A 27,913-nucleotide genomic window follows, 5' to 3' on the forward strand; every position below is an offset into this window, starting at 1 on the left:
GGCAGCGCCTCGGAGGGAAATGATGGCCTAGAAATTAAGCAGCACTTCAGAGTTGGTACATCTGCCTCTCCCAGCCCGGCTTCACACTGTTTAGGATCCCCCCCCCCCCTCCTTTTTTTTTTTTTTTTTTTTTTTCCTCTCCATCCCCCATCCCCTTCGCCCCTCGAGCCCAGCGGAGCAGGGGCAGAGGAGCTCCGCGGCGCTCCGTGCGCGGCGCGGAGCTGTCGGGGCGATGCCGGCGCGGCGGCGGCGGCGAGCGCCCCCGGCCCGCCGCTGCCCTCGGGGCTGAGCGCCCCCGGCCACGCCGCGCCGCGCCGTCCCGGGGAGGGGTTTGGGGGGCGGGGGGGGCGCCGGGGCCATGGCCGGGCGCGGCGGGGCGGCGCGGCCGCCGGGGCCGGGGGCGGCCTCCCGGGCCGCGCCGCCGCCGCCGCTGCGGGCAAGCTGGCGCTGCCGGAAAGTTTTCCGGGCCCTGCGCGGCGGCTCGCTGTGGCGGCTGCTGCTGCTGCTGCTGCTGCTGGCGGTGCGGCCGGTGCGGGGGGAGCCGGGCGGCGAGCTGGCGGCCGAGGGCGGCGGCGGCGGCGGCGAGGCGGCGGGGCGGCGGGGCGGGCCGCCCCCCGGCGCGGGGCTGCGGGCCTGGCTGCCCCCCGGCGCCGTGCCGCTGGGGCTGGGGCTGGCCGGCGCCTTCTTCGCCATGGGCCGCTACCTGGTGCGCGGCGGCGTGCGGCCGCGGACGGCGGCGCTGCTGCTGGCCGCCTGCTGCGGGGGGGAAGCGGTGGCGCAGACGGCGCTGGCGGCGGGGGAGGATCACTTGCTCTCCTTCAGCGCCACGGGGGTGGTGCTGAGCTGCCTGGCCGCCGCGGCATGGCTGGTGCTGAAGCTGAGGCAGGGCGTCCTCATGATCGCCGTGACTAGCGCCGTGAGGACCACGTCGCTCGTCTCCTTCGAGCGGGTGCGGGCGTCGTGGCGGCCCTACCTGGCGTACCTGCTGGCGCTGCTGGGCATCCTGCTGGCCGGCTGCGCCCACGGGCTCTGGCCGCCGCGCGGGGCCGCCCCGCCCGCCGCGCCCCCCGCCGCGCCCCCGGCCGCCGACGCAGCCCCGGCGCTGAGGAGGAGGCGGCGGCGGTCCAGCTCCGTGGTCGCCGCCGAGATGTCGGGCTGCGGCAGCAAGAGCCACCGCCGCACCTCGCTGCCCTGCATACCTCGCGAGCAGGTAGGGCGCGGGCCCGCCGGGGCGGGGAGGCAGCGGGAGCGGGGGGTGGGGAGGGCAGGGAAGGGAAGGAAGGGGCCCGGCGACGGCGAACGCCGCCGCCAAAACTTTGCCGCCCCGAGGGCGCGGACGGGGCGCCCCGGCGGCCGCAGCGCTGCCCGCCGCCGCGGAGCCGGGCCGGCCGGGGGCGCCTCCCGCGGCGCGGGGAGCCCCGGCGGCGGCGGCCGCGCTGCCGGCCGAGCGTAAGGTGCCCGGGTGCACGCCGCGGGGCAACCTCCCCCGAGGTTTCTTTCCTTCTTTCTTTTCCTTTCTTTCCTTTTCTTTTTTTTTTTTCCCCCTTTTTAAATACTCATCTCTGAGGTTTGCATTTCTGAAGCCTGGCGGAAAGTTGAGGTGTTGGAGGGTGCGCGCCCGGTTCGCGGAGCTGGTGGGGAGCGCGCCTGCAAGGCACAGGCTCCAGATTTCCCAGCATCGCTGGCAAGCCTTGATGGGGTTGTTTGTTTGTTTGATTGCTTTTTTTGTTTGTTTGTTTTTGTTTTCTGTGTCTTTTGTTTTGGGGTTTTAACGTGTAGTTTTCCGGAAAGGTGTCTCGACCCTGTTAAACTTCCTTTAAAGGTGTGCGTTTTGGGAGGGGAGCCTAGCAGCTCGTCCCCGGTGGGAGAAGTCTCTTATCAGCGCGATAGCGTGTCCTCTGAGCCGGCCCGGAGCGGAGCCGCGCTCATCTTTGCACTTTGCCTCCGCAGGGCCGTTTCTGCGGGTGTAATCAATAAGCTTGCACGTTGCTGCTGGTGTGGGAGTTGATACTAGGTACAGGCGCTTTATCTCCACTTTGTTTCCTTTAAGAGGCCGTGATTGCGATGGATGAGTGAAAACTTACTTTGTTACCAGGGCTGCCTTCTTTCAAATGCGCACCTAAGAAAAACGACGCAAGCAAGCATTACTGTCTTCCCTGCCTGCCTGCCTGCGTGGAGTCCAACCGGGGAGTTTAGTGCAACGCCTGAAGTTGTTCTCCGAGTTTTCTGAGATTTAAGATTGCCCCACGAAAGAGTTATTTGATGGATCGCGTGTAACTGAGCACTGAAAGTCCGCGCAGCACTTGCTTAGTGGTGGAAAGGGAAACCTGGGGGCAAATAAATGGCAAAGAGTGTTAAATTTCCTTTTTCAATTAGTGTTAAAAATGGCTCTGTGAACTGTGGTCAGCTGAAGCGTATTGCAGTACACCAAAGGTTTTCTTTCAAGTCACTTGCTGGATAAGCAGTTAAGTATTTTCTAAGTAATGGCATCTAACCATATGGTGTGGGTGGCTAGTTTGTTTCTGGAAATGGTTTGATTACATCCCTTTGTGGTTGGTTATGACATTTTCTAGAAGAGGGCCTGACAACCTTATATACTCGAGGCTTACTTTACAACAAATGCACTTATTTATTTAACATTTTTGTTTAGATAAAATAAATATTTACCATAGTGTCCAGGCAAATACAGTGTGAAAAAATAGAAAGCTGACTCAGTTCTGACTTTACTACAGACTGAGAAGGGTGTAAGAATAATTTGTAAACACAATATCTAAGGCAAGAAATTAAAGCTGTTTATACTTACTTGATGACGCTAGACATTTCTGGTGGTTTCTCACAATAATCATTTGTAACATTTTAAACTTTTTTTCCACTTGCTCTGGCACTTCAAATAAAAGCAGTTTTCCAGTTAACAAGTTTAAATGTAATTGTTCGGAGGTAGTGCTCGCTGGTTTGCAATCGCTTCCTTCTCTTTTCTTGTGAAGACAATTCAAATGTCTATATATACTGGGATATTAATTATTTGGTGATGGATAAAAAGGTAGAACACCCCCCCACACACACACACACACACACACACTCACACACTCACACCAATCTTTTATTTAGGGACAGTGGTTCTGTTTGCCCTGAGCAGTTCCTGCTTCCGAACTGTAGATCTGGATTAGAGTGAATTGGCGACTGTTCAGTTTACCAGCTACAGGATTTTGGCAAAATTCTCTTTCCTTTGTTCTCATTTAATATTAATCAATAGCGAGATCTTGTATTGCTTGCGTCTCCGTGTGATTAGAAATGGATGATGACTTTCTAGCTCGGGGAGATTTTTCTAGTCTGCTTTTTAGCAAATCGTGGCTGTGTGCATGTGAACTTCCCTGCCTTGCCTTGCTACAAGCTGTCCTTTCGAATAAATGTTGGCAACAAAGAAAAGCAGAAAATCTGAAACAAAGCCCTGTAAAGGCCTGGGAGAAATGCTAGGAAAAGTGGGACTCTCTTACCTGACAGCAAACAAAGTTTGTGTTTATAGCAAAAATCACCTCCCTGTAGACATAAAGGAGCCATAGGTAAATGTTTCTCTTTTGGATGGTTTTTAAATATAACATGTTAAATATAGAGAAGAGGACTTTATAAATACAACCAATCCTTCTCTCACTCTGTATTAAAAAAAAACCAAAAAAAAACAAAAAAAAAAAAAACAAAAAAAACCCCCACTCTGAATGTTCCTGGTCCAAAAGATAGCCTTTTAGTATATCTGAGAGCTTCCAATACTTTTCTTTGAGAGATGGATTTATTTTATTGCTTTGAAGTATATGCTCTCAATTGGTGAATAACATTAGAAGTTCTTAAAGACATTTCCTATTGCCTCTCATGTAATCTTTCCTATTTCTGAACAGTCAGCAATTCAGCTTTCTTTTTTTTCCAGAGCATGACTCCCTTCTTATCTATTTTTATTAATATGAGATTCTACAAAAGTTGGAATTTCTCTCTCTTTTTTTTTAATTAAGCACACTTATCTGTTATAATCTGCTTTTTATTCCTACTAGAATACAAAATTAAGAAATTGAATGTATTTGGCCTTGTGATCTAAAGGACTTGTAGCTCTATCAGGAATTGTAACATAATGTCACAAACAGAAGTATTAACATATTTAAAATTAAAAGAATACTTCTGCTTTACACTACTAGTGGGAATAGCTAAAAATGTGCATACCACTAACTTAGGCCTTCTGTAGAAATGTCTCATCTTGGTTAGTAATCAGTTCCCAGAAGAATTCCCAAAGAAAGTCTGTTTTATTAAAAAATATATCCAGATATAAACTTCTTTTATTCCTAAAAGTGTTCTTTACTAGTTTTTACTTTAATTTACATTACCTCTGTTTTGGGAGGGGGGTAATTTTTGTGTATATTTCATCTCTCTCTGTCTCAACTTCAGCAAATTCTTTGGCTTAAAAGCTTCGAACTTGGCACGTATGTCATCCTCATTGAGAAATGCGGGCTGCGTCGCAGCCTGATCCTGCTCAGAGCGGAGTGTTGTCTTTCTGTGATTTCCTCAATGCCAGCTGAGGATGCTCTGCTCCTTGAGGGCTCGCTCACCCAGTTTTGAAAGAGGCTGCGGAGAGAAATTGTGAATGGATGGATGAAAGTGGCAACGAATGAATGAACAAATACTTTTTTTTTTTTTTCCCTTCCTGCTGCAGATGCATGTTTACCACCAGGATGATAGCTTTTGATGTTTCCTCTTCACATCTTTGCAAAGCGTCTTCACGCTTTCCTAAAACAGAGGACAGGAAGTTTTTTGGGGGGGAGGAGGGGGAGAGGAAAGAAATGTCTTTTGTTACTTGGTGTTTCCCATTGAGTTATTATGTGGCCTGTGTATTTTGAGGCTGTTTCTCAGATCTGTGCGACTAGGAATGCGTGGGTGTGTTAATTGGGACATACGAGGATCCAAAGTGACAACGTGGTCTTCGTGTTTAAACTGCCCCACAGAAGGTAGTCATTGGGCAACTTTAATCCATGCCGAAGCCTCCTGATGTAGGTCCTAAGCCTGGCCTGTTCTTTTTTGCTTTGTTAGGGAGCTTGCAGCAAACTTGGATTTATTACAAGCTGCAAGTTAAGCGAGCTAGAACAGCCGCTTTAAGAAGTTCAATTTGCTTATCCTTTATATATATATATATATATATATATATTTTATAGTCCCAGTCAGAAGACTAACACAGGTACAGCATCCCTATTGGAAATGCTTTCTAGTTCCAGAAACAGCCTGCTCACCAGCGGGTGACACAGCAGTACGTGAGGAGAAGGCGTAAGTGAGATGTTGAGTCTTGCCAAGCTGAAAAGCTGAGATCCCCCGTTTTGCTGGTGGGTAACACCAGGACGAGGAGGTTTCTCCTGCGGCTCTAGCATTTCCAGCTGCTGCATGAGTAGCTCCTGTCCACCATCCTCTGCCTTTTGGGGCTGAGAGGTTTCTTAGCCATTTGCATCTTTTCTTTCTCTCTACCTGCTTCTAGGCACATGGAGAAGAGGAAAGCTAATTGCCTTGCTGAGGCACATCTGAGAGTCCATCTCAGTTATTTTAATCGGTTTGAGACTTAGTGGCTGTTCAGTGCTGGCACGTCTTTCCTCGTTTCTCCTTTTCAAAAGTCATTTTTCTTCAGATAAGTAACTGTGGTGCCAGACCCCGCTGTCTTGCCAGTGGCAGCTGAGGGATTCCTGCCTGTTGTTTTTGGGATCCTGGAGAGCTACTTTGCCCATTCCTAGGCTGTTGCATGGGAAAGTTGTGAGCTGGGACAGTCGTCATCACCGCCTGTCTGCGGAGTGGCAAAGACAGTGCTGCATCAGTTCACATGTCAAGGATATCTCCTCAGCGATAAGATCCATGAAACGGATTAGAAAAATAAATGTTGTTGTTTAAGGTAAAATGAGGGCTTTATCTGTTCGTCTCATTGTTTAAGAGTGAGAGCTTTGCAACTGCTAGGAACACATTGAGTTTTGTGTGTGTGTTTGTTTTCTGGTTCTCCAGCATGTTGTACTTAAAAGGAAGGATAAATGTACCTTTATCCCGTAACCAGTTTTTAACGCTAAGTGTCCTGCCGTCTGCCCAGAAAACAAGAGCAGCCTAAGTACAACATGCAGACTTTTTAAATTTGAGGGAGGAGGAGGTAGATGACATTAATATTTAGGCAAATAAATTTAGATATTGAACATTTTCTTGCGTAGTCTTCTGTTAGACATGTGGTGTTACACCATACGCCTAATTATGCTAATAAGCATTCTTGAACTGTAATTACTCTGAGAAGATTTACTAGCATTACCATTCTGGTTACTAGAAACTGAGCAATACTGAGGAGTTATGTCATCTGCTGAGTTGCTAAAACACAAACGTGTAAAATATTTTAAGTAAGGCTCCAGAAAAATTATGCATGGATTCCACATTTTTTTTATATATACACACACACACACACACACACACACACACGTGTATATATGTATATGTTTGCACATGGCTTCATTTACACAAACTAAAGCTACTGAGTTGTTTTTCTTCTTTATTCTCACAAAAATCTAGATGCTCCTGAGAAAACTGTCATGATTGGTTTAGAGTCTGTTTTTGTCAATCTGTTAAGTCAAGAAATTAATATTACGGCATATTGGCAAAAGAATAAAATACAGTAGTGACTTTCTGCTCTTTCTGCGCTGAGTATGAAGTGTGAAAATGCAAAGCTGTGGGCCTGAAAGAAATCCTGTGTATGCTGGGTTGTCATGTTAATTAAATAAACAGTCAGAACAGTGACTCTGTGTATGAAATGTGTTTTGAGAAGCTTGTTGGGGGGGGTGGAGGGGAAAAACAGTGACACGCGATGTTTTGGACGTTAACTGCGACATTTGTGTGTATTTGTCCTGATCTGCTGCTACTGTACTTGCGTTGCAACTCTTTTTTACAAGGGCCTGAGATACAGCTGTATTTTGGAAGCTGAAGGAATATCACTTGGGCTTTTTTCTTTAAAAACAAAACAACAAATTCCACCCTCGACCTGGAAATGTTACTGAGTTCTGATGCCTGCAGACCACAAGACTTGAAATGGGCATAAGCTGACTGTGTCCTAAGTGGTTAAAAAATAATAAGAACGCTGCTGGAATTAAAGTTTTGAGCTAGTTGCTACGAATTACTTTGCTAATCTAACTGGAGATGCGCAGGATGTATCATACTACTTGATGGATAAGGAAATAGATGTTAAGATGCAGATAACAAAGTGGAAGTTGGATTTTTCTTTGGGTGCTGTTTCTTTTTTCTTTTCTCCACTCTATTTGGATTTGAAAAAGTTTATTGGGGTCTGTTCTGTGTTAGTCAGGGTGTCATTCAGGAATAAATGCTTCTAGTTCGGACTATGTAGTTTCAGGTGTTCTTGTTTGTTTTGTTTTTTAAGCCGTGTTCCAAATACAGTGCTAGATAAGGAGCTCTGGATCAGAGTAATGATTTGAGAAATAGAAAAAAAAAGTATATCTGTCCAAGTTTGCATTAACTTTTGGGGAATATTGATGTTTCCCTTGCTGAGCTGTCTTTGGAGAATTAAACGAGAGTGTAAGAGGAAGAATCGTTATACCCCTTAATCAAGCTTGACCCTTACAGCTTGAGTTCATCCTCTTCCCTCTGCATGTAGGTGGATATAACTGTTGTGAGCCTGTATTTAATAACGTTGTGCATCTCTACGCCTCCCCTGCAAGCGCTTGCTCGAGCCGAAGTGGCCCCGCTGGAACCGCTCCCGGGTGCAGCTACCGGTGCACGTGTTTACAGGGCTGGACCCCTAGAGGGCATGAGAGACCCTGTTCTACATTTGCACTCGCCTTTTAAACGAGTAAGTGTGCCAAAAAAGTTAAAAACCTAATAAACAAAATCTGTCCGTGGTACTTAACTGAGTTGTTTTTCTGTTGTTGTTTCGTTTTCCTAAATATCCGCGGTGATTATAGTCACGTTTTTGCTTTTCGTAACCTTTCACTTGTGTTTGTCAACGGTGAAGTTCCACGTGTGGTTGAAGACCATCAGCTTGAATGCTTTGCCTTTAGCTAAACACCTGCACAAGCTTCGTATGGCAGGGACAAATCAATAAAACTGTTGTAAAATAAAATCATACTTCTCTAGTTGGGTAGCGTTCTTTGGATGTGCTAAGAAAATAACGATTGGAAGAAGAGCGCTAGTGTTTTTTGGCCTTTGAAATACCATTACAAGCCACGGGGTTAATCAGCAATTATGGCAAGAAGAAGAAATTGCTCCCAGATCGGTCAAGAATCCAGAAAAATGGACTAAACCACTGTCACTGAGTGTATTGTGGCATCTCGTGATTCTCTACTCAGAGGTGTCGTGTTTATAAACAGAGCCTGAGACCCAACATCAAGCGTGAAATAGCAGATTGTGCTGATGAGACAGAATTGTTGGTTAGGGCGTTCGTTACTGCTAGGTGCAGGAGGCGGCTGCACGGTTTCCTAATGGCCCTGCTAGTGTGGCTGAACAAAAGGTAAAATATATAGTAGAGGAAAGAGACTGATTGTAAGAGCTGGGTTGGAGAAATTACGTCAATAATTTTTGAGCCTGCCAGGGAAAACACTTTGTGTCAGTTTGACCAACTCAGCTGGCAGTGATGGTCACCAAAAATGTGTGCGTGAAGTATTATGATGAGATTAGATGAGCTAAATCCTGGTTTGGAGTGCTGCGCTGAGTTCTGGTTAGCCAAAATGACGGGGTTGGGGTCCACAGAGAGATGATGATGACACGATCAGAGGTTTGGGCTAAGAAGAGACTGGAAAGATGAGTAGGAACAGATCTGGCTGAGGAGCATGGAATGGTGTCTTCCTCACACTGGAAGAATAAAAGGGGATTTGGAAAAGAAATCTGTAACTCTAAACTGGTAGAAAGATGTCCGAGTGTGTATGTGTTGATAGTGATACTCCACAATCAGTGTGGAGTAATTTTGCCACAAGTTATGAATGAAGTCACTTCTAAAAGCATTAGACACTTGTGCTTATTATTTATTAAAGTCTATAGGTTTCTTGTGCCAAGCAGGTTGAGAATTCAAAAATCTGACTTTATTTTTTAAGCTGATGCTAGTTAGGAAGCAAATCGCCCTTTTGACAGTTGCTGTGTTAGTGTACGCTTCGGTGTACTTACTGTTTTTCCCCGATGCTTCCAGTATGAGCTGCTGGGCAGCCCTACCGCTGCAGGCCAGCACTGCAGTTCACTGGGACTCTGTTCCAGTCTCTACTACAGTTAAGTATTGAAAAGTGTTAGGGAAAAGATCTTCATGAGCATCAGTATAATTAAAGGTGATTCTCTCTCTCTCTCTCTCTCTCTCTCTCTCTCTCTCTCTCTCTCTCTCTCTCTCTCTCAATTTCTCAACCTCTGTATGGCTGAAAAAATATGAAACTTTCATATATCAGAAGTAGCTCAGGCTATAGCTGAGGCCTCCTTGACTAATGCCCCAAACCCGTCAGTGAAATGGTCTGGATTAAAATGACTCACTTGCATACTCTTACTTTGTTGGTTACCTGTGTTTGGCTTTCTTTTATGCTTAAAATTCATGTTTTGGTATGAATTTTAAAATAAAGTAACATCGTCCTGTGCGTTATTAAAATTCTTTACAGAACTTGTGTGTGTCTAACTCTTAGAGCGAGGCCTTTCAGGCATGCAGAGGATGCCTGCTGATGGTTGCTGAACTCCCGAGACAGGCCCTAGTGATAGTTTAAAAAGAAATCGTTCCTCTTAGAATGGTTTATCTTGTTAGAAATATATCCCAGCTTTGTTAAGAGCCGTGTAAAATAAGAATATGATGATGTCTGTTGGTAAGGTGTATTGCTGTATTTTGAGGATCAAATCACTGGTGACTGTTGGATTTATTTTATTTTATTTTATTCTTTTTTTAAAGAAGCTACTTGATCTTTTAGAAAGAGACTTCAGGTTTTCTTTGTGTAAATGGTACTGTTTTAGGGGAATGTTATTATTCAACTTCAAAACTGAATGCTACTTACTCTGAGCAGTGTCCCTCTAAACTGATGTTTGGCTATCTTTGTCTATACCTGCCTTTGTGAAATGAGTTCCAAAAAGGGAAAGGAAAGATTTGAGAGTCTGAATGCCAAAGGGTTAACTAATTTTTAAATTATTGCCCTTCAGAGTTGCAGCAAGTTGATGATTCTTCGCTGGTATCCATGTACACTGGAGTTAACCAACGTGGTACCAGCAGTAACCAAAGTTGTTCCTCAACTTGAGGCACAGATACTTCCACTCATCCCTTGTGCTTGTTTTTGTTATATGGTTTTAAGTAGTCCAGCCTTTGTTTGTGTTTAGTGTCATGGAGTATAGGCAGAGCATTAATGTTTTGTTACCTATGTTACATACAAATGTTGATCCTTGAAACACATCTATACCCCAGATTTACCTTAAATTGTGAATGGGAGGCAATTGAGAAGACCAGAGCAACAGGCTCTTTGCCCTGTGGTGACAGTGACGTCGCTTGAGGGGTTGTCTGCAGAGGGACCTTGAGCAACCTTGGTTCACAAATCTGACCAGCAATAAAAGGAGGCACTCGGAAAGGGTGATTTAGGGGTTGAGAAGCTACATATGAGTGTTATTTTCTTCACATCTGTGAGCAGCGATCTAGATTTCCTCGCCCACGCTTTTAGTTGCCTGCAGAATATAACTTGTGAAACCTAAAGGTTTGTGTTCATCTATTAAATCTCAATTGCAATGGCAGCTGTAGAAAAGTGCAGAGGTCTATTTATAAGTGCAGATCAGAAAGGGCTGCACAATCCTGTTGTGTGTGCTACTCTCCCTCCCATTTTTGCAGAGATGGTTTTCCATATGAGTTTGTTTGTTTATTTATTCATTTATTTTTATTACTGTAACCTGGTAGAGCTCACAAGCTCTAGCCAGTCTAACCTGATTTCTCTTGGACGGCGGACTCAACTGCTTCTTCCTCTGTCCCAAATGCAGACAGTGCTATTCCTGTATTTTTGATACCAAAGTCCTTGCCCTGATGCTTACCTGGTGAGAGGCAAAAAACATCAGTTGTTGAAATTATAAGATGCCCTTTTATTCAGTTTTACTGGTGATTTTAACCACAGGTTGTTACAGAAATGGCCTGATTGCTATATATGCATTAATAAGGAATATGTGTGTTTGAGTGCATTTGTAATTGCTAGATGACCTGTAAGATATTTACATGTCTTGAGTTTTCATCTGAGTCTGCAAATGGAGTTATTACATGAATACTTGTGCTAAGATGTCGTTGTGTATGTTATGCTTGAGAGGCAAGGAATCCCTTTAAATTTTCATGGACACCAGTAATATTTTAAAATTTAGATTATGCAAGCCAATGTTTGTTAAAAATATTATGTTCTTATTTTCTGTTTTTAGTGGTTACTGATAATCTTCTTCCTGCCTCCACTGACTTAAATGGGAATTGAGATTGCCCAGTACCTCCCAGGATAACAGGCTGATCTTTCCAGTTGCATCATCAGTGCAGGAGGAGGGTGTGTTCCTATGCGCAAATCTGCAGATAGCTTTTTTGAAAAGCTGACAGACCTCTATTATTTTAACAGTAGTAATTCAGAGTTAATGTTGGCTGCATTGCTCATGTAGTTACCCGAGACCTTGTATCATATCTTTGTGTGTGTGTGCATAAATTAAAAAACTCAGAGATCTCTTCCCACCCTGGTGTCTCCCAGCAGCAATTGGAAAGGTAGCTTAGATGGACAGGACTCTTAGTTTGATGCCAAAAGTACAAGTCCACTCTCTGGGTTATGCAGAACTCAATATTGTTATTATTTGTTGAAGTTTCTGTAGGCAGACCTCTTTTTTGTTGTCAGCCCCTGTAACCATTGCTTGGCATTTTTAATTTTTCCTTTTTTTTTTTTTTTTTTTTTGACTTGCAAATGCATGTCAAATTTTGCTGAAATTTTCCTCTTCTAACATACTCAAGTAATGATTTTGGTCAACAACTATATGCTTATGTCTTCAAAGCACATCCATTCCAGTATGAAAACTATAGCTTGGTGCTACAACTGTGATCTGGAGATGTAAAGCTTTATAGATGCTTTGCACAGTATCTCAGGTACCTAGACGGACTTGCTGCTAATTTTAAGTAGGCCGTGGACCTCGGAGCGGGCTGGACACGGGGAGCTGATCGGTTTCCTGCACAGTTTGAACCAGCGTTGTTCTCGTGGGCATAAAATACAAACAATACCAATGTGAATCAGGAGAGCTATCGGGGCTTTTTGGCATGGAGTTTTGCCTGGTTAGGAGTGTGATGAGACTAGCTGAAATAAATGGGTGACTGAAAATTTTACAGACATAAATGATGAACTTCAATTGGTAAAGCTTACTGTTATAAATACTTTACTGCTGTGAGGTGCTTGTTCTCAAGGAAGCTGCAGACTCATTAGTATTTGTTATTAAGACACTTCTGAAAATGAGTTGCAGAAATGCTACCTGGGTGGATTTTGTAGTCTCAGATTCACTGCATTTCTGTTGATTGTAAGTTCTGTAGGAGATGAAATATTGCAACATAACTCATATGCTACTTTTAAGACAAGCTTAATTTATAGGCAAGCACCATTCTTAAATGCATTCTTAAATGCATTCTTAAATGTCTATTGATTATGTGTAACTACGAATGAATAAACATTTTCTATTAAAGGATTTAATGCTATACATCCCTTGTGTCTGTGAGGAACTGAACGTCGAGGAGGAGTCAACCAGGGATCTGGAAACTAAAAGGGATGGAGAAGGGGTAACTCTACAGGGAAACATTTTTGCTCAGAATTGCTGGGCATTTTAATTTTTTCTGACCGGTGCAGAAGCAAAGAGGTTAGTACTGCTCATAAGCAGGCTGGTACAGAAATAGGTGCATATAATTCGATAACTCTTCCATCAGGTAGTGCTGGCTGTGCACAAGCGGAGAAATTATTTAGTGGCAAACAGAAGCATCGTCTGTGCCATGCTGATACTGAAAACTGATGTCTGTGGTGTAGAACACAAAATGTTAATTCTTGTTAAATTTGCTATGTTCCTATCAAGTGGAGTAATACCTTGGCATATTGTAACGGTGCAGCAGTTCGATGAACTGGGTGCCAGCACTTCAGTGTGTATTCAACTTAAATTCCACTCAAGGATCCAAGTCTATTTTTTCCTTTTGGCAGGGCACCTTTGGAATTGGAGCCAGCTAACAGGAAACACTGGGCACTAGGGCTTAACGGGACATCTGAACCGAGCTTTTTGGGTGTGTGTGGTGAGAGAGGAAGATGGCAAAACCGAATGTTTCTTGGAGAACTCTTGAACATTTTATAAGTGAAACAATAAAGATAGATTGTTTAGCTCCTTCCTCTTAAATCTATCCATTTTTTTCATCTTTCTCTTATACTGTGTGTTATCTGCCCCTAAAATGTATGATGGTTTTATTTTGGGTTGATAGATGGTATATACTTGTAAATAGCCTGCAAGACATAGATTCAACATTTTTTTATTTCTGTATTTTATCTGTTGGGCTCTTTGGAGCTAAAATTTTCTCTTGCTTTTATATTATACATGGACAATGGAGGTGATCTGATACCTTAAGATTTCCTGAGCTAGGGCTGTGATCTGATACTAGTGCAGACTTTTGTGGAAACCCAGAATTTTAAGTTGTTTTTGTATCTGGAAATGCTATCTTGCTTAAATCTTCAGATTTTATCATTCTTTTGGGATCTGCAGTAAATCTGTGATCAAAAGTGATAAAAATCTGGGCCATGAATTAGTACAGCTCCTTAATGGAAGGGAATGTGTAACTTGGAAAATACGTGCTTATTTCATGTTCTGGTTTTCTCTATGAATTGTCTGTTCTCAACTGAGTGTGGAGGCATGATGTAGAAAAAAAAAGATTCTCAACTGAGTATGGAGGCATGAGGAAGGGAAAAAAAAAGATTCTCAACTGAATTCAGTGTATTAAAAGAAAAAACATAATGTACTTATAAAAACAGCCCAAATCTTTAGCTAGTGGGAACTGTGACAAGACAACTTCCTTTATATTTATTCAATTTACTTCTGAGAACTTGGCCTAAACACTCTTGAGTCTTTTATTTGGGTAAGATTTTTAGAACTGAGATAAAAGTAGTGAGCAGCTCATCTTAATCATTTAATAGCAGGTTGAAGAGATGAGAAGTTTAGTCAGAAGCTTGATAGCCCAGGATGTTGCTTTCCATTTTTCCTGCGATCATTTAACTTAATGGATTGGTATCTAAAACAGTAAGTTAGTGTTCTTGAAAATAATTATGTCATATGCTATATTTTGAATTCTTCAGTTGACAAGCTCAGATGTTTTTAATGACTTTTTTATATGTAACTTCATAGATCAGAGTGTGTGGGGGAGTTCAAGTGTTTATTTAATAAAAAGCAAACTTATCTGAAATGTCATCATATTGATAGCTGCATGCTTTGAGTTAACAGTTTACTTAGTCAATGTCACTCTTCTAAGATTGCAATGGATGGCTAAATGTTCGGTTTTTGACCTATGAATAATTGCTTTATGAGTTGATCCTCTGGTCAGCTACTTATACCCCATCATTTAGCTCAGGAAATATGAAACTCCTTTCCTCTCTTGTTAAAGCTAGGCCATGAAAGTTAAGGATGGTCTTTGTACATTTGATTCTGCCTCCAAGTGCAAGAAAGGTGGGTTAGATTTGTTTCAGCCTCCTCTCAGTGACACCCAAGAAATGCTTCCATTTGGCCTCGTGATGCCAACTTTTTTCCTCAGCTTGTCTCCTGAGTATTTGATCAAAGTGCTCCAAGGGTATTTTTTTGCCTCAGACCCTATACAGAGAGAGTGCTGGGGAAAAACCACTAGAGAACTGACCGAGATGAATATGTCAAGCATGGAGTCTTGCTGCAGAAGGAAAATAACAGAAAGTAAAGATGGTCATAGAGGAAAGCAAGCAGTGACAGAGGCAAAACTCCTGTCTTTCATAGGAGCCTGTCAGAAATTTTGGTTTCATTCATAGTGAGCGTGCTTCATTGAACTAATGTTCCTGCCAAGCCATTTCACGTTGCCTCTCTCTCTCTTTCATTCTGATTTTCATTTCATTCTGCTCATACTCTTTTCACCTTCTTTCCCTTCAACTAGATGCCAGAGCACCAGTTCTTTGTTGTTGTTTTTGTTGTTTAGGGAAGGGGAGGTGGGGTTTTTGTCTGATTTGGAGTCAGAGAGAGAGATCTGAGTCTAAATCTAAGGAAATGCTAAGTCAGACTCTAAGGGACAAGAGAGTTACCTGGCTCCCAGTTCAAAAGTTTGAATGCAACAAGTCCTTGACACCTTGGAGGAAATTTGCCTGCATCAGTGACAGATATGCTCTGGCTGCGATATGTGATATGAAGGCTTGTAAGTAAACAGAGAAGAACACCCTCAAAGAATGGAAGTTTCAGATAAAAATTCAGGTAAAATTCCTAATTAGGATGTGAAATTTGTCTTAAAAATTTGTATTAATTGGAGAAGAGACTTGTTTGTTTTTCCTTTGTTAACACCAAATCAAAAATGCATGTTGTTGATTACCATCCTTCTTTCATCTCTTCCTCGCTTCTTGGAGTCTTTTCATTTTAACAACATACGTTTTAATCCTCTGCTTTCGATGTGCGATAGTGGCCTTTCCCGTTCCTCAGCTGCCTGCTCCGTGGGACGCCTGGCGCGATAGCGTGGCTCTTGTGGCATTGCAGCCATTGCTGTTGGCAGCCCTTCCTAATGAAAGGCTGTGAAGTCTGACAGTGGTGAGGATGACTAAGTAGAGACAGATTTATGTGGAAATTTTATTAATACCCATAAAAGAGAGAATGAAGGCATAAGAAATTTGGCTCCAAATAAACAACCAAAAAATGCTCTGTTCTTAGAAGCATTTGGCACAGCTCCACCATGCCTTTTGTGGGAACTGGCTCTTTTGTCTGGCCTAATCTTGAGGGGTTTTTTTCTTTCTTTTTTAACGATTACTAAAGACTTCCACTTTCCCCCAACTTTCTCACAGTAGAATAAAACTAATTTTCACTTTGGTAATGCCCAAATCAGATAATTAATTCAAACACAGTATGAAACAGATGTCTTGCATTGCTTCTCAACAAAGATTTAATGGTAGCCTTGCTGTGAGATCTTTCACTGCCACCAAATGTCCCTAGATGTTATATGGTGCTCATCATCAAAGCCATTTACAAGGAAGGGGAATTTTTTTTTCAACTGTAGTGGCAACTGGAAAGAAATTATTATATCAGAGATGAAGAAGATGTAATTCAACTTTTTGGTACTTGGATCTAAAACTGCCAGGATTTTGTAAGAATTGAGAGCAGAGGTCCATCTGTACATAACTTTTTTTTATGTCTCTAAATCATATGGTAAGTGATTCTGGTTTAGTCACTTTTTGATGGAAACAGAAAGTTTGCAACTAATTGAGCATCAGTGTGTTTATTTTGTCCTTTCTGTGTGTGTATTTGTTTATTTATTTATAAATTTTACCCTGTCTGTAGCTCTGATGAATCCCTTTGCATTGATGCCAGTGCTCCCAAGAGCAGTGCTCTGCTTAGCACTCCCAGCACATTTATTTCACATTGGCTGTTGGCAGCAGGTGCCTCTATCATATGGCTGGAAGGAGAACTTCCTTGAGTCTTGGTTCAGTTCAACGCAAGAGGTAGTGAACATAGAAATGCAAGTGCAACAAGAGGAGAGAGAGCTCAGTGCCTATCAGGAAAGACTTGCCAGTAGTCTGATGAAACGTTCTTCTGGCAGTTTTGATATTGGCCTGTGAAGAGGTGCCAGTGACACCTGGTGCACGCTAAGGCACATGTGCTTATTTGTGCAACTGCAGTTCTGTGCTGCAATAAGGTTTTTGCATATTTTGTTTTGCTAAAATGTGTAGTGTTTGCATGTAAAAATCTTTTATAAATGAAATACCTACATGTGTTCTTTGCATATGGGCAGGGCTTTTTCTTGTGGAAATGGTCTCTAATATTCTGAGCTCTGCTTCTTCCTTGTTCCCGTTAAATGCCTAATTGAAACAACTCCTATTTTCCTTTAAATTGGTACTATAATAAGCTAGACATCTAGGTAGATGAGACATTGTATTTTAAATCTTTAACCAATCCCTGTACCAGTGAGCATCTTATACACATTTGGAAGAAGTGCTGTTTTTCTAGTGAGTAGGGAGATGCCAAGCTCACTCCTGACATACTGATTTGAAGCAGAAAGCAATGAAGTGGATTTTAGGGCTAGCTTACGAGCAAGATGTAATTCTTTATTCATTTACTTCTTCTTCTTGAATGTGTGTAGTTTCTAGTCCTGCTATGAGCACTAGCAGTAGGATGCTTTGCGATTGTAACCCTTTCAAAAAAACAGAACAACAAAAACAAGACGAAAATAGGAATCTTTATCTGGGTGAAGAAATCGTTTATATCTTTCAACATTTGCTAGGACAAAAACTTTCACTGTGAACAGCTGCTTATGGACGTGGAGAAGCAGCTCCCCTAGGCTGATCTTTGGCCCCTTTGCCTAACAGGATGAGATGTCCTGCGTTGTGCAGTTTAAGGTGGGAGTGATGTTCTGTGAACGGCTCGTTGGCCAGGAAGTGGAGTTACCTCAGATTTGAAATCCTGAGCTGCACTTTTGTGATGGTAGCACTTGCTGCGCTCTTCCAATCCCTAAGACAGCATAGGTCTTTTGTTAACTCCTGGTAAGATTTCAGGACTGCTGTCATCATCCATCCTCTACTGCTGTTCTTACATTTGTGTGTCGTTTTGGAGAGCAGGAGTGCTTCAAGAAAACCCATTTCCTCAGGCCAGTAATTTTTATTAAATTGCTTTGCCAGATGCTTCCAAATAGAGTTGCAAGTATTAAAATGTGTTATCCTTTTGATGTTTGAATATCAATTGGCAAATTGGTGGCCTCTCTGCTGATTTTACTTGGCATTTATCTTGTTCTCCTTTCCTTGTGAACACCCTGCAGACTTCTGGCCTGACATTCAGGTGCCTCATGTATGCAACTTCTGTGTAAATCAGTGGGCAGTAAGGGCATCTGGCACAAATCAACTGAGTATGTTGACAGATTAATGCTGTATTCCATGTTATAAGTTAATTCCATGTTATAAGTTAATTCCATGTTATAAGTTGTTGTTACTGAAAAGCTTTGGAAACTGGCATTAGCTCTTGCTGTCCTAGGGACATAGGTAGAAGATGGATATTAAGATTTCCAGTTCTGTTTTAACAGTGTGCTTCTATGAGCTTCTATCTTCCAAGTAAAAGGCTTCCAGTGCATCTCTGTAAAGCTACAAGGAAGCTGAGAGTGAGGAAAAGCCTGAGAGCTCTTCCTGCTCAGTGGACTAAATCTCGTTTGCCTTACATGAGACAATCCCAGTACTAAACTGAATGAAGTAAAGAATTAGCTTCATATATTTCCTCTGTCTCACCTAGCCTTCCTTCTTCCAGCTCTATGATTTATCTGAGCTTGGGTAGGTTCAGCTAGTCCAAAATGATGTGGCAGAGGTGTTTTGATAAAAATTGGACTGGAAGGAAAGATGCTTCTTAATCTCCTATTGTTTGCTTTGGAGGTGAAGCGCCTTGCATCTGGTCTGTGCTGGATGAGGACTGGAAGTCCAGAGCTCCCTCTGAATTCTTCTCGTGCTTCACAGCTCCTCCCTTAACAACAACTTTCAGGAAGGCTAGAGAGGGCAGAAAGGGCTGTGAACAAAAAAAACATAACTTTTCTGGTGTGACGGAAGATACTATGAAATAATGGTGTTCTTGGTGTCTGCTCTTAGCTGATTTAGTCCCACTTATTTTATAGCAAAGGAGAATTGTTTGAGATATTAGGAAAATGTTTCTAGCTGTAACAGCAGCAAAGCACTACAAGAAATCTGGGGAGATTTTTATGTGTGTATGTATGGAAGGCTCCTTTAAAATAGCCATTTAGATGTTTTTCCAAGCTGGTCTAGATCTCTGTCTTGTCTTAGGTAAGCATAGTTGCTGCTGCCAGTGTTCCCACCTCCTGCATGCATCTGCTTGGACCTGTGCTTTGCGGGCTCTTTCTCTAGCTGCTGGTGCTGTATTTGCATACAGTGCTACCTCCTTTCACTGTCACTGGCGTAGAGACCAGCTAATAAGCCCAGTTTGTTCCTTTCAGTGCCTAATTTATGCTGCTAATGTTATTATGTAGTTGTGAGCTTGCAATCTGGATCCCTGCCCCTTATCACTGAAGAACAGATCAGGTTTCTTGAGCTTCTTCTGCTGTTCTCCTCTAATTCTGAAGGGCTACACTGCTTGGTTTACATTATCAAGGTGATTTGTAATTTTTTTTCTCTCTCCTTTAATGGGTTTGAGTCCCGTAGTCTCCTAATTGTTTTTCCTTTTGATTGAGCTGCAAGTTGATTTATCAAATCTACTTGTTAGCTTCGTGATTTTTTTTTCTTTTTTTTAGGGCTGCCAAAGAGTGCTACATGGTATAACTAAGATGAAGTGGCCAGGAGTTGTTACGATTTGTGTGTAGGGTGGTTTCTTAGCAGCCAGATAAGAGACAGTAGTTTGTAGGACACGACACGGCACCAAAGGGCCAGATCTTTCAATCCTTGCTCACGTGAGTTAGCAGTGTCAGAGTTCGGAGAAAGCTCTCACATGAGGAAGGGCCCTGGGATGTGTTTATATGAAGTACAGCACATTCTGTGCATTACACCCTTCCACCCAACCCAGCAGTTCTTGTTTGTTTGTTTTTTAATGTACTCTTCAGTTATTGGTGGGTTTCCTTTATTTTCTTTTCCCCCTTTTCTTTTTTTTTCTTTTTTAGAAGTCACTTCAGTCTGAGCTAACTGAATATTTCTTAAATGGCTGTTAAAATCTCAGCATGCCAACTGTAGAATTGCCTCATCAACTTCAGGAGATAATGTTTCCCTGATGAGAGTTTTGAATACTTTACTGTCATTAGGAATAGACTAGATGCCTTCAGGTAACTTTCTGGGAACAGTGACTTGTTCCCAAAGCTGCATCTACTTGCTTTGTTAGGAACTGAGTAACTGGTTAGCAGGACCTGTAATGAAAGTCGTCTTTTAAATTTGTGTTAAATCCTATTAAAGAAAACAAATAACTCTCTAGCTAATGCAGCTGCTTAGCATAGAAATAGAGCAGCCATTGTGACTGTGGGAAGTTTTAAGGAAAAACTCAAATTAGAAAGAGTTTCTCAGCTTGATCCCTTGATTAAACTCAGTGGTTACGCCAGTGTAGTCCAGCATTAACGGGCTCAGCTTCTCTTCTGAGTTTGGAAAGAAGGTTGAGCTTGGGCCTGAGAAAGAGCTCAGGGCTGTATTTTTAGGTGGGGAGGTGACACGTTGGGGAATATAAGCTGTGACAAGAATGCATTTTTTTCATAATTTTTCTATAAATCAAGTGGAAAAAAAGGAGGATGGGTTCTTAGTTTATTAAACATTAAATGTAAACTACTACCTTCATACGTAGACCCCAAAATTCAGTAGTGGAAATACTGGAGAATGTCATTAGGAGAGTTACGCTGAGAGCATTGGTGGCTTAAAGCCTCTGATTAAAACTACTTGCAGATAGCTTTTGAGACGGCAAAATCGAGAAGTTCCACTCCCTTGTCTCTCTTGCACCTTCCTCCTCATGGGCTGGGGAAGAGGAAGAAAATACCCAGACAAGTAGCGTCTCTCTGGCTTATGATGATTCTCTTGTTCTGGCAATTTTCACTTGCGGACTGAAGTGATTACAGAGCTATTAATTGAATTTCCTCCTCAGCACCTCTGGTTCCCCTCTACAAAAGGGGCTCTGCTCTGTGCTGTCCACAGTGTCCCGGGGACCACAACGGGCTCACAACGGGGAGGGCAGGCAGTGTGCCGAGGACTCAGCGATACAAGTGCGAATAACACGTTTCAGGATCAGGACTGCGTTGCATGTGGAATTTGATTGCAAAAATGGAAGTGTTTATATATAGAAAAAACAAGTGTTTCTTTTTTTTTTCAATTGATGTGTGGGTGCATGCAGGTCTATTAATAGATGAAAATAAGGAGAGGGGAGAGAGGAAATAAAGCACCACAGCTGTAATTTATCAAGATTGACATGAAAACAAATATTATTCTAGTAATCAGAGGAAATTCTTTGTAAGGCTTGTACAAGAAAGGTATTTTAACCCACCTCAACGATTTCCTGCCCAGCTATATCCAAAGAAAATCAGACAGACATTTCCCCCTCCCTCCCATGGAAAAGGGTCATTTTTAAATAACGATTTTTTTTCCCTCTCCCATCTGAGTTGATATGTTTTTTGGCTTGAGTTATTTTTCTTTTCTCTAGTTAAATGCTTCTGAACTGATTTTTGACCTGGTGTATAAAACTGCATCTAGAAAAGTTCAGCTGGGGGCAGGGGGTGGGAGAAGGAAAGAGGATTTGTTTCAGCATTTAACTGTAAAATGTAATAAAATTGAAGGAAAGAGACACATGCTGTTATGGGCTTTTGTATGTCTGGATGACAAGCTGCTTTTTCAGTATGTTCTGCCAGCCTTTTTCCAATATTGCCTACACTTAAGAACATTAGACTGCGCAAACTTGGTATGTTTGTCTGGTATGCTGCATTTAGTGGTGGAGGAGATGGTGCATGTTACAATCAGTTTTGTTGAGTTGCTTCTGATTTTGACTCTGCTGCAGCTGTTTGGAGACAGCACTGATTTTTGTGCAGTTGATTCAAGGAGGGGGGAAAAGTAACTTTCCTCTACGCTTTATAATCACAACTGTTTCTTACACCTTAACTTACAACACTGATCAGAGAAAAAAATTATCAGGTAAGGTACATAGCCAGAGAAATGGAAATAAGTGACGTGACCAAAATCTCCCTGAAGACGTGTGATAGAACAAGAGATTGAATCTAGTACTTAAAATATTCCTGATTCATCTTGATGTCTTCTGCTAAATTAAAAGAGACACTTTACTTAGGACCCTGTTGGTCCTTAACTCTTTCTTACATTCAATTATTATCTTTGCTATTAGAAAGGATTTTTCTAACTCTCCTTATGATATTCCTGTTTCAATTATCTGGCAAAAATAAGTATGGGAAAGCCCCCCAAAGGCCTGTACAAGTGAAAAGGGAAAACAAAATCGACCAAACAAAAAAACTATCCTGGAAAATACTGCAGAAGGGTGTGCTATAGTTTCTGCTGCTTCCTTTGAATGCCTTGTCCTAATAGGCCTTCTCTTTTAATATGTATAGCAAGACACAAAAACACCATTTATCTGCAGGGAATACTATTAGTAATTTGAAGAATGACTAGAAATAAAAACAAATCTGGTTACTATCATCTGTGGCCTGAGGAATAACTTGTGTTTGGGGGGAAAGACTTGATTAAAAAATTCTTCCCCTTGCAAAACTGCTCAAGTTCTGTTTCTGAATGAAATCGTAGATAACGTAGTGATTGATGTGCAAGTCAGAATAACGTTTGCAAGAAGCATAACCTTAAGCTCCTTTCTAGCCTAGAATGAGAGAATGTACATTTTAAGAGATTCGGACTAATCAAGTGACTTTGCTTCAAATTGGAGGGTTTTCTATGTTTGAGTCTTTTTCTCACCTTTGATCATCTTATTTTTTAATACTGAGATTGATGTTTTCAAAGTCAAATTATCTTGTAAATACATTGTAAAAGATAGTTGTGGGGAGAAGGGAAAGAATGAGGGACAACTTGTTGCAGTGTTGAAACAATTTTGGATTCAGTATGCAAAGGAGTAAGGGATCTCTGAGGGAGTCTGTCATTAACAGGCATTTTCGGCTGCCTTGCAGGTGATCTGATCTCACTGGGAGTCCAGGACGTTTCTTTGGGCTTTCCCTGCTAATGAAACCTGTGCTGAACTGGGAGTGGGAGTATTGTGTCCCTAACTTTTCCTCCTGTATACTGCACACCCTCTTTACAGCAACACAGTGCTTTGCGTAGTTGGTGAGCCGTGGGTTTTGCCGTGTGGGCAAAGTCTAGTGAAAATACTGTGAAACCGGTCTTTTTGGAGCATGTTGTTTACTGAGGCACTGTGGAAGGAAGATGAATGGAGACAAGAACTCAGTGAAGGGAAAGGGAATTATTCTTGATGTGGAAACAGGTCAGGAGATTGCAGCTGGAGATGGAAGAGCTTCTGGGAACCAATCATAGGGTGCGTTTATTCAGCATCCTGCATGGTCTCAGGGTTGAGCTTTATTTGAGAGCTCGATTTGACAACAGCTCTTGTCTCTTCCTCACTTGCTTTGGGTAGTTTACGTGTCTGTGCTTTCCATTATAAATGGAATCAACGTGTCATTTTTGCCATACTTTGCGTTGTCAATTTAGATCTTAAATCTATCGTAGTTCAAGAGACTCTTTGGTGGGGGCTCTGTATGCATGAGATGATGGTTACCATGGGGGTCTCTGGTCTCGCAGGCAGTTTGTAACTCGATCAAACCAAAAAGTACTGATGCTTCTTAAAGAAGTCAAGAAACTTCAGCTGAAGGAGATTTTCTCTGAATGACCTTGGTAACCCCTGCCTGGTACTCTTTCTGTGCTGTAACTGGAGAAGCTGCAATTAAGGCACAGAAGAGTGTTTTATTGAGTAAGAAACTAGTATGTCCTAGAGTTAAGTGACTTTTTGTTAGTACCCTGTTTTTTTACAGATAAGACAAAAAGAATTATTAACTGCCTTTATAGACTACCATCAGTGCTATAAAAATGTAATCCTGGTACTTCACTATGGAGAAAACATTTCTTCAAGAAACCAGCTGCAGCATTGTGGGGGTTTGGGGATGTATTTTCTGAGTGAAGATTGAAAGAGGTCTTTTTCTTCTGCAATGTCAAGCATTGTTGCAAAGAACAGCCAGAATCCTGGTTCTTCAATCCTGTTGTACTCAAATATTAGTAACTTGGGGAAAATGCAAATTGTGCTGTACAGTGTCAGTGGGGTGAAACCAACATCCATCAGCACCTCCAGGATATTGGCAGTTGAGGCTGGCATGCATACCTAATGCACCTTCAAGAGGAAGGAGCTTGCCCTACTTCATGTGTTGCCTGCAGGCAGCATCCTTCCTGAAGATAATGTTGATGTGATGCTCTTCTGCTCTAGCCTACTTCTCTCAGGTGGTGGTTAAAATTCTCTTTGCTTGTTTTTTAAACAGCAGCAAAGCCACCATACAGCTTTCAGTATTTATCACCACAGATAAAGGTATTAGAATTGCTTGGAGGGGCTGGAGGCCCAAGCAGTAATCTTGCAGCTGACCTTTAAATCTGTTCTTTTTTTTTCTCCCCTCCACACACACCTTTTTTTTTTTTTCCTAGTAGCTTATAGCTCTTAATTATGTTTCTTGAGTAGTGGATACTCCCTTCTGCTCCCAGAGATGCTGCAGTTGAATGCCTTAGTGGTGAGTGATATGGGGCAATTTTTAAGTCACCTACCAGTTGCTTGATGCTGCTGGCTTTCTTGAGGCTGAAGGAACAGCCTGCTGAATATTAATTGTAGTTGCTGTAGTTGCTGAGTGTTGTTTATTTGACTGTTGGTATACTGGTATGTGTTCCATGGTGCTTCATTTTCCGATTTAAACTTAAAACCTTATGATACTGTGTTACTTCTCTTACTGCATCACACTAATTACATAACTTTTTTCCTTTATGATGGTGGAGGCATCATACTGTTTATACTCCTGCAGTTTCCTACATGATGGAAATGCTTGTGTGATTTCTCAAGGTGGTGGTGCTGCAGAGGTATTCAGGGCTGTTACAGTGCAACTTACATCACCGTTTCCTAAACTGCGTGACACTAGCAATATTCAAATTGCTCCTGAAGGTATTAGCAGCATGGCTATCCATGTAGATGCTCTTATCCTCTGGTATGGGTAAAAATAAGGCTTTGCACACCAGTGGTTAACTGTTGATCAGCTATTCAGAGGTAACACCTAGATCAGTTATACCCCTAGCCTGTCTTTGCCCAGCATGGGGGGTGGGCTGGATCTCCTTGTGAGGAAGCTGAGAGCGTAAGATTGGCTGTTCCCTCCAGGCGTTCTCTGCTGGCCAAGAACTTGGAGACCCCCATCTGGACTCTCATTGCAATTACAGAGACGTGGTGGGATAGCTCACATGACTGGAATGCTGTCATGGATGGCTACGTGCTTTTTAGGAAAGACAGGCCAGGAAGGAGGGGTGGTGGAGCTGCTCTTTATGTGAGAGTGCAACTGGAGTGCAGTGAGCTCTGCCTAGGGATGGATGAAGAACAAGTAGAGAGCTTGTGGGTAAGGATTAAAGGGCAGGCTAACATGGGGGGCACTGCTGTAGGTGTTTACTACAGGCCACCTGATCAGGAAGAACAAGTCGATGAGGCCTGCTACAGACAGCTGGAAGTAGCCTCACAATCACAGATCCTGAGTTCTCGTGGGGGACTTCAACCATCCTGATAGCTACTGGAAAGACAACACAGCTAGGCTCAAACAGTCCAGGAGGCTCCTGCAGAGCACTGATGATAACTTTTTGATACAGGTGCTGGAGGAGCCGATGAGGGGAGGTGTGCTGCTGGGCTTTGTACTGACAAAGGAGGACTGGTTGGGGATGTGAAGGCCGGGAGCAGCCTTGGCTGCAGTGACCATGAGGTGGGATTCAGGATCCTGCATGGAGGAAGCAGGGCAATAAGTAGGATCGCAGCCCTGGACTTCAGGAGAGTAAACTTTGGCCTCTTCAGGGACCTACTTGGAGGAATCCTATGGGTTAGGGCCCTAGAAGGAAGGAGGGGTCCAAGAGAGCTGGTTAATAATCAAGCATCACTTTGTCCAAACTCAAGATCGGTGTGTTCCTATGAGTAAGAAGTCAGACAAAAGGGGCAGGAGACCTGCATGGATGATCAAGAAGCTCCTGGCAAAACTCAAACAGAAGAAGGAAATATGCAAAGTGTGGAAGAAGGGTCAGGCCACTTGGGAGGAATATAGAAATGCTGTCAGAGTATGCAGGGATGCAATGAGGAAGGCTAAGGCCCATTTGGAATTAAATCTGTCAGGAGATGTCAAGGACAACAAGCGGGACTTCTTCAAATTCATGAGTAGCGAAGGGAAGACTGGGGAGAATGTGGGTCTGCTGCTGAATGGGGTGGGGACCCTGGTGATGAAGGGTACGGAGAAGGCGGAGTTACTGAATGCTGCCTTTGCTTCAGCCTTTGCTGCTAAGGACGGCCATTGGGAATCCCAGAGCCTGGAGATGAAAGAGAAAGTCTGGAGAAAGGCATACTTTCCCTTGGTGGAGTAGGATGGGGTTAGAGATCATTTAGGCAGGCTTGACACCCACAAATCCATGGACCCTGATGGGATGCACTCATGAGTACTGAAGGAGCTGGTGATGTTGTTCCTAGGCCATTCTCCATCATCTTTGACAGGTCATGGAGAACAGGAGAGATGCCTGAGAACTCGAAGAAAGTCATTGTCACTCCAGTCTTCAAAAAGGGGTGAGAAAGAGGACCCGAGAAACTACAGGCCAGTCAGCGTCACCTCCATCCCTGGAAAGGTGATGGAACAGCTCATCCTGGATGGCATCTCTAAGCATGTCTACAAAGATGATTAGGGGACTAGAGTCTCTGTCCTATGAGAAAAGGCTGTGAGAGCTGGGCCTGTGTATCCTGGAGAGCAGAAGACTGAGAGGGGATCTTATCCATGTATACAAATACCTTAAGGGAGAGTGTCAAGAAGGTGGGGCTGGGCTCTTTTCAGTGGTGCCAAGCGGCAGGATGAGAAGCAGCAGGCACAAACTGAAACACAGGAAGTTCCACCTGAATATGAGGAAAACCTTCTTTACTGTGAGAGTGACAGAGCACTGGAACAGGTCGTCCAGAGAGGCTGTGGAGTCTTTTCTGGAGATATTCAAAACCCACCTGGATGCAGTTCTGTGCAATATGCTCCAGCGGACCTTGCTTGAGTAGGGGGGTTGGACTGGATGATCTCCAGAGGTCCCTTCCAACCTTAACCATTCTGTAATTTCATCAAGTTGACCTCGTGCTTCTAATGGACTTGTACTCAAAATGTTGCATACAAAGAAGTGTTTTATTTTCCATATTTTTTGAATTGCGTCTGTATTTATAAAAATGACACTTAACCACAGTAACTATGAATAGCTTTTTGACCAAAATTGAAATTTATTTGGAATGTTTGTTTTGGGGTAAATGCTAGTAAAATTTTATTCTGCTTGATAGAAATGATGTATTTCAATAATACTTTATAAGCACAGTACTTGATTTTTCTAAAGTTGAAATGTAGGATAAAGAAGAGGAGAAATCTAGGAGCAGCTCTAGTTGGGGGAAAGTAGGTTGTCTACATGGAGAATAATGGTTTTAGCTGATGCCAAGAGTCACTCTTAGCTCAGATGGGAGATGTAGCCTAACAAGTATTTAAAGGACCTCTTTTGGGAACTTTGAGGCAGAATGTGGAGATTCTTGGTGACTTTCATTCAAAATAAAACACCTGTTTCTGAACTCCAGCTACTAAAAATTCCCATATTACCTGAAGAAAAAGAAATTCTTTCTATGTTTTTCTTTTGACATGAGCAATGAAAATGGCGTGATGAGCTTACTTAGGGAATATGGATCAGATTTTTAAGTATGCTAGGTCTCCCTTTGAATCTGTGACAGGCAAGTGCCAAATATCTCTGAAGAATCTGGGCTTGACTGACATCCTTCTCAGTGAGAAACAATTGAGGTAGGTGAGATCAGCTCTTCTGCATGGTAAGAGATGCAGCTTTGGGCTTCAACTGCTTTGCCTAGGAGTAGGAAAGAATAAGTAGTAACGTATGTAGCTCAATTTTATAAGGCCTGAAGTTATGGAGCTCACATGTACTTTCCAGTTTAGTGTGTGGTTTTTTTTCTTTTTTTCCTAGCTATTAGTGATTTTTTTTTTTTTTTTTTTTTT

General features: G+C 42.7%; 1 protein-coding gene and 1 long non-coding RNA gene across 4 annotated transcripts in view; both read left to right on the top strand.

Annotated features, from left to right (window-relative positions):
- The first annotated feature begins 668 nt into the window (after positions 1–668).
- Positions 669–27,913, top strand: part of PDE3A (phosphodiesterase 3A) — a 257,748-nt gene continuing 230,503 nt past the window's right edge. The window contains exon 1 of one of the 3 annotated variants that reach the window (XM_062591400.1): positions 669–1,210. In XM_062591400.1, coding sequence (XP_062447384.1) covers positions 692–1,210 — 519 coding nt within the window. In that variant the 5' untranslated portion in view covers positions 669–691. Of the gene's footprint in view, positions 1,211–24,382; positions 24,401–27,913 lie in introns of those variants that run through there. The other 2 variants (XM_062591408.1, XM_062591418.1) reach the window with 2 other exon arrangements.
- On the top strand, positions 1,419–6,786 carry LOC134148874 (uncharacterized). The gene is made up of 2 exons (XR_009960295.1): positions 1,419–1,491; positions 2,051–6,786. It is a non-coding gene; the product is annotated as an uncharacterized LOC134148874 (long non-coding RNA).

Source organism: Rhea pennata, chromosome 1 (assembly GCF_028389875.1).
Source record: "Rhea pennata isolate bPtePen1 chromosome 1, bPtePen1.pri, whole genome shotgun sequence".
Classification (NCBI taxonomy): domain Eukaryota; kingdom Metazoa; phylum Chordata; class Aves; order Rheiformes; family Rheidae; genus Rhea; species Rhea pennata.